General features: G+C 42.4%; 1 protein-coding gene and 1 long non-coding RNA gene across 9 annotated transcripts in view; one reads left to right on the top strand and one right to left on the bottom strand.

The window, feature by feature from the left end:
• tspan4a (tetraspanin 4a) overlaps positions 1-4,999 on the top strand; it is a 23,252-nt gene extending 18,253 nt beyond the window's left edge. For 6 of the 7 annotated variants that reach the window (XM_073929023.1, XM_073929024.1, XM_073929021.1 and 3 more), the window contains 3 exons: positions 3,975-4,106; positions 4,275-4,358; positions 4,488-4,995. In XM_073929023.1, coding sequence (XP_073785124.1) covers positions 3,975-4,106; positions 4,275-4,358; positions 4,488-4,559 — 288 coding nt within the window. In that variant the 3' untranslated portion in view covers positions 4,560-4,995. Of the gene's footprint in view, positions 1-3,974; positions 4,107-4,274; positions 4,359-4,487 lie in introns of all 7 variants that reach the window. The other variant, NM_001002348.1, reaches the window with a different exon arrangement.
• Positions 974-3,759, bottom strand: LOC137488355 (uncharacterized). Of its 2 annotated transcripts, XR_012393918.1 has the most exons (6): positions 3,700-3,759; positions 3,268-3,379; positions 2,223-2,349; positions 1,961-2,046; positions 1,620-1,662; positions 974-1,522 (listed from the first exon to the last, which is right to left on the bottom strand). It is a non-coding gene; the product is annotated as an uncharacterized lncRNA (long non-coding RNA). The 2 variants fall into 2 exon arrangements; XR_011007379.2 differs by lacking the exon at positions 3,268-3,379.
• Positions 5,000-6,000: the final 1,001 nt, after the last annotated feature.

Here is a 6,000-nt window from a genome sequence, read left to right as displayed (position 1 = left end):
CTGCAGGTGTAGCAGGTGTAGCTACAGCACACACACACAGCCTTAAAGGCACAGTCCCCCTGTCAAATGTCAGGGTTTACTCTGGAGTGTGTCCGAGCCTTCATGAGTCCTGCTGTTCAACACTAAAGGAGATGTTCTGAAGAATGTTGGAGACCTGTAACCACTGACCTCCACAGTAGCAGTAGCGAACGCTGAGGAGCTCAGAGGGTTACAGCAGCTCAGAAGAACTCCTGAAGAGGTGAACTGTAGAGTGAGGAGATGCAGACAGAATGTGTGGAGATATGACACACACACACACACACACACACACACACACACAGCAGCGGTTCTGGAGCAGCGAGAGAGTGTAGAACCAGACCCATCTACAGACACACCACACCACTATACAGGTCAGCGGGTAACCGACCGCAGACGCCTTCAGCAGGTTCAGGAGCGAGTATGAGTGTACACCTGGACAAGCTCCAGTCTTCCTCTGTGTGATGTGGCGATGAGCTGGAGTAGCAGAATAAGATTACTGATACACCTGACGACCAAACAGCACCTGAACCCTCACTATCACTGCAGATATCACATCACCATCACCATCATCATCACCATCATCATCCTTATTATTATCAATCATTATTATTTCCCAACAAGTGAGCAAGAGCCACAATACAAGATCTGTTGGAGAGTCTCGGAAGGCAGGGCATGACCGTGTGTGTGTGTGCACAGCAAAATATGGGGACCCAAAACAACTCTATGGGTGTTAATTTAAACACTTTGAAAGTGTCTCATGGGGTCCACTCAAAACAGAGTTAAATCAACACTTTCAAAAGGGTTGGCATATTGACACCGAAGTTAGGGTTAATTTTAACTCTGGGCAGAGTTAAAAAATGTAACTATATTTAACACCGCCTGGTGTAATATATTATTTTATTCAACTCTCTTGAGTGTAAATATGGTAAAAAACTCAAATAGACTGTAAATTACAAAATAAAAAAACATTTTATTTGAAAACATTCACCACTTCAACAATTCATTCAGTTTTTAAAATGCAACAATGTCAAATATGCTTTAAATGTTTTATTAGTACAGACAGTATCAACAAAATATGTATGACCAGTGCTCAAAAAGGCTGTTTTAGTCCTTTGGTCCAAACTTGATGTGTTATCAGAGCAATTTGAAAGTTAAATATACAGTATCGTCACTCATAGTTTTCTTCTGAACGCATAGTTTTCTTCTGAAATTACATTTTAAACAACTTGGCGTGCAAATCTTTCACTTCGGGTGTTTCCTTGGTCCTCCATATCAAACACAGCAGTTTAAATGAAGGTATAAATGCTGGAAACTTGTGTGAAAACAAACTGGAGCTAGGAAATCTCATCAAGCATGTCCTGTGAAAGATGTGCTTCCCAGCCACAGGATGACCTTTTTATCCATGACGATGTACAGTAGTAGCTGCTGATCGCTCGTCTGGTGGTTCCTGATGCACAGATATAGGGTGATGCTCTTCTAGAAACTCTTCAAGATTCCAGCATGACTAAGATAAATGTTTGAAAACAAATTGCAATCAAATTCTATGATATATTTAAAAGAACATTTAAAGTAAATAAAACATTCAAGAAATCTAAACTCACCTTTTGAAAATCTTCATGATGATCCACAACTTGACTCTCCCAGCTGGTTGAGGTGACAGGATATGGAAAAGTAGAAAAAACACATATATCACTGTTGGATCTACAAAAACAATTAGGTTAATCACTATGACCAGAACTGGAAAAACAGGCAGCTGTCTGTCCAGAATCCTGAATTTAACACAACACTTGGAGCAAAATTTAGAGGAGCTTAAAATCTTTTATATCATTTAGTGATGCTGACTTCCCCAAAATATTGGCCACAGTGTAAAATATATTCATAAACTTACAGTTTTCTGTAAGCGTGTGCGTGTGTGTGTGTGCGTGCGTGCGTGTTTCTTTACCAGATTCAACTTGTTAGGCCCTTTCAGGACCAGTATTGACGCCACCTTTCCTGGAGTCTAGCAGATGTTTTAGGTCCAAATGTAATCTTAAATATTAGGATAAGCAGAAGAGGAAAAGTGGAAAGCAAAGAGCAAAACATTATTTAAGTAACAGTTCACCCACAATACAAAACTTATCACCTTCATGTCATTTGTTATTCTCTAATGCTCTAATACCCTCTCAGCTTATTGTGAAACAAATACAGAACTTTATCAAACATACCTTCATTATTATCACCACATATGACCAAGAAGGTGTGCTTGGTCATTTCACCAACTCTGGAAATACACCATCCGTCTCTAATCAGCCAGCGTCACAGGGTCTTGTGTTATTGTAAAGAGAACTGTGGCTGTTAAAAAACAACAACACATTAGTATCTAACACATATGCATAACCTTCAGATAAAAAAAGAGAGATGAACATCACAAAGTATGCCTCACACATTTTCACATATCTTTTGATTCAGATGTTGATTATTGATAATAAATCTACAAATCAAACCTGTATCATCATTAGGCTGCTCAAATATGAATCAGTTGATTAATTTTACAGACATGTGGCTGTTTACAACGTACTAAATTGTCTTTAATAAAACGGAAATGTTGTGTACAGTACATGCTAAGTTTAGCCTATAGTTTTAAGCACAATATCATGAGGGAGAAAAAGCTTGACTAAGATGTTCCTGACTACAGAAATAGCCTAACTTACTAACATCCCGAGTTGGGAAAAGTCATTTTCGGGGGATACAGAGTTGATTTGCGGGAGGTAGCGGGAGTGAGTACCTAAAGAGCAATGGGATGAGTTGCGCGCGACGTACCTAAAGAGCTGGGAGGGATGCGGTGGAGAGGGGTGTGCAAAGTGTTTAATGACCGGGCGGGAGACGCGCGATTTCCGGGAGATTATCATTCATTTGCGGGCATCTACTTGGGCATCTGGGAGTCTCTGTGCATTTGCGGGATAACGTTAACGTTAGTCCCGCAACTTCCGGGAGACTTCTGTAACGTCAAATGTCTGAGAAAGTGCAAACGCGGTCATTTAAAGACATTAATGTTAACATTCCGACTTTAATGGTTGTCAACACTTAATATAATTCAAGCGTACGTTGTCACGCGAGTCTATGGACTAACGTTATATGGACGGCCACGAATGAACCAGTTTAAAAGGGCTGCGGTGTTTAAAATAACCAAATTAACATACACGGATAACAAACAATCATATGTTTTAGTCAGGAAGCCTTTTACAAGTAAGCATATGTTCATTTACACACCAGATATGTTTTAGAAACTCTCCAGAGCTTATGGAAACCGTCCTGTGTTGCCGTTAGCATCCGGGCAGAGTAGGCTAACTTAGGCTGCTCCGGGGATTGCCTCGCTAGTTTGCTTCGAGTTAAAGGAGAAGTGTCGATTTTATTTTACAGATGGGTAACAACGCACAAAATGTCATTAAGCGTGACAGAAATGTGTTGAACATGTACATTTGATGTCTTTATGCACTATGTATGCGTTAGCATATATAAAAACATTCTTGAAAAGAAGTCAATAGTAATGCAGTTAAGCTAAATACACAAACGACCATGAATGAACCGCAGAAGTTTAAAATTGTCACTACATTCTAAAGTTATTAACTTAACAATATGTTTACAACTGTATTTCCTTAAAGAAAGTCAGTAAAATACCAACATTTAGGTAGTTTGACTCACCAGTTGCTGTTCTAAACCTCAGATGGAAAATGGCGTCTGGAAAATTCTTCAGTGACTGGGGCTGCATGAATTCCCGGATGTTGGAAATAACACCACCAAGTGTAAAAAAGATAACTCCTTGATTTCGCACTGAATAAAATCAATTCTAACTCTTATTATATTCATTTATCAAAATCTAACTCTTTAACGTCAACACTTTACTCTGAAATGCTTCAACACCGAGAATTTAACTCTGATGAATTTGCTGTGTGTGTGTGTGTGTGTGTGTGTTTTAGTTTCGCTGCTGTGGAGTGACCAATCACACAGACTGGTTTCAGGTGTATAACACCTCTCGTGTGCCGGACTCCTGCTGTCTGGAATACAGCGACAACTGTGGCCTGGAGAACCCCGGCACCTGGTGGACAGCTGTAAGAACACACCTGCACACACACCTGAACACACATCTAAACACACACCTTCACACACATACCTATAAATAAATATTGAGTAAACAGTCACTGATGTGTGTGTGTGTGTGTGTGTGCGTGCGTGCGTGCATGCGTGCGTGTGTGTGTGTGTGTGTGTGTGTTTTACAGCCATGTTATGAGAGAGTTAAAGGTTGGCTGCAGGAGAATCTGGTGGCTCTGTGGATTTTCGCTCTGTGTACGGCACTTACACAGGTACTGAACACACACACACACACACACACACACACACACACACACCTGAACACAATCTAAGCACAACGAAGACATCAGGGCTCTGTTTAGAGCTTTAATGACTGTGTGTGTGTGTGTGTGCTCCTGCAGATCCTGGGTCTGGTGTTCTCCATGACCATCTTCTGTCACACAGTGAAGGCAGCAGACACCTACTATGCGTAGACTCTCGGCAGAGCAGAACAGACCAAACCCAGCTCAGTTGTTCTCTGATCACACACATGGATTTCGGGATTTCCTTCAGTGTAAATATGTTGTCTGTCGGGGAAACTGTCTAGGCCGATGCTACACACACAAACACACACACACACACACACACACACACACACACACACACACACACACACACAACTGCCATTACTGATCATCTAGACTGAACTGAAGAGATGGACGGAGGAAGAACAGCAGAGCAAAGCACAATAAAGCAGAGCTGTGTTTATTAACTGCACACACACACACACACGCACGCACACACACACACACACACGCTTCTGTTGAACATTAATACTGTATATTTCGTTATGAACCCCTAAAGCACTTCTGTTAGTCCAGCATCAGTGTATTCCTGTGTTTAACTGGGAATAAATTTACAGAAAACACACACACACACACACTCCTGCTGTTTCCACAACACTGTGTACTTTCCTCAGCCCGGTGTGAACAGAGCCGTGTTCTGTTGTGTTATGAGCGCTTCTGTAAGACATCAATAACCCGGTCTCCTGTGTGTCATCAATACTGTAAGATCAGATCAGCACACGTCAGCGGTTGAGCAGTAATGCTGGATAATCAATAATGAGCTTTCATCATCAGCGGAGCCTGAAAGAGTTCAGCAGATCAGACTCTGCCCTGTCCCGTCTCTGAAGCTCAGCTGATGTGCTGGAGTGGGTCCACTTTACAGCAGAACTGAGCCAGAGGAGCAGAATCAGGCCTGTTCACAGTCTGCTTCAGAAATAAACCCGAACCGACCAGTCAGACGTCTGCATCTGTGTCCAGAACACACACACAGTGTGTTGAGCGCAGAGTTATCTGCACATGGACTGATCACAGCGAACACTGCATGATCCTCTGCTGCCCCCTGGTGGAGCACTGCAGTCTGAGCTGCTCCTGCATGGAGGAACAGGGGAAGGTGACGTCATAGTTTTAGTGGATGATATTCAGCGCACTAGTGAGGGAACGACAGCAAGGGCAGAAGTCTGAGCTCCAGTTTCTGAGAATCTCTTCCAGCTCAATGAAAAAAAAAACATCTAACCGGCTGAGCGGAGCGAAATCAACACAATAATCAGTCAATCTGGCCTGCAGTATTCAACTCTGCACAATCATTATGACAGAGATCAGCACACAGAGCTCCTGTGAGGAGGTGTGCACAGAGCTGTGGCAGTGTAGTGTCCACGCTCAGACTGGGCTGATAGAAACTTAATGCAGCTCTTTTTATATTTCCTGACCTTAAAGGGCCATGAAAGCCCCTCGTTTCAACTGGGTGTTTTCACACCTCTACTTTGGAAAAAGTCAGAAAAGTGGGCGTGTCCAGCTCTGTTTAGGGGGGAGTGTCGGAGGAACTAAAGTGGGAGGGTGTGGGAGTGTCTATTTGTGCACGCGCAAGTTTCAG

Source organism: Danio rerio, chromosome 18, assembly GCF_049306965.1.
Source record: "Danio rerio strain Tuebingen ecotype United States chromosome 18, GRCz12tu, whole genome shotgun sequence".
NCBI classification, from domain to species: domain Eukaryota; kingdom Metazoa; phylum Chordata; class Actinopteri; order Cypriniformes; family Danionidae; genus Danio; species Danio rerio.
The sequence above is the reverse complement of the archived record's forward strand: the minus strand, read 5'-3'. Positions and strand labels throughout refer to the sequence as shown.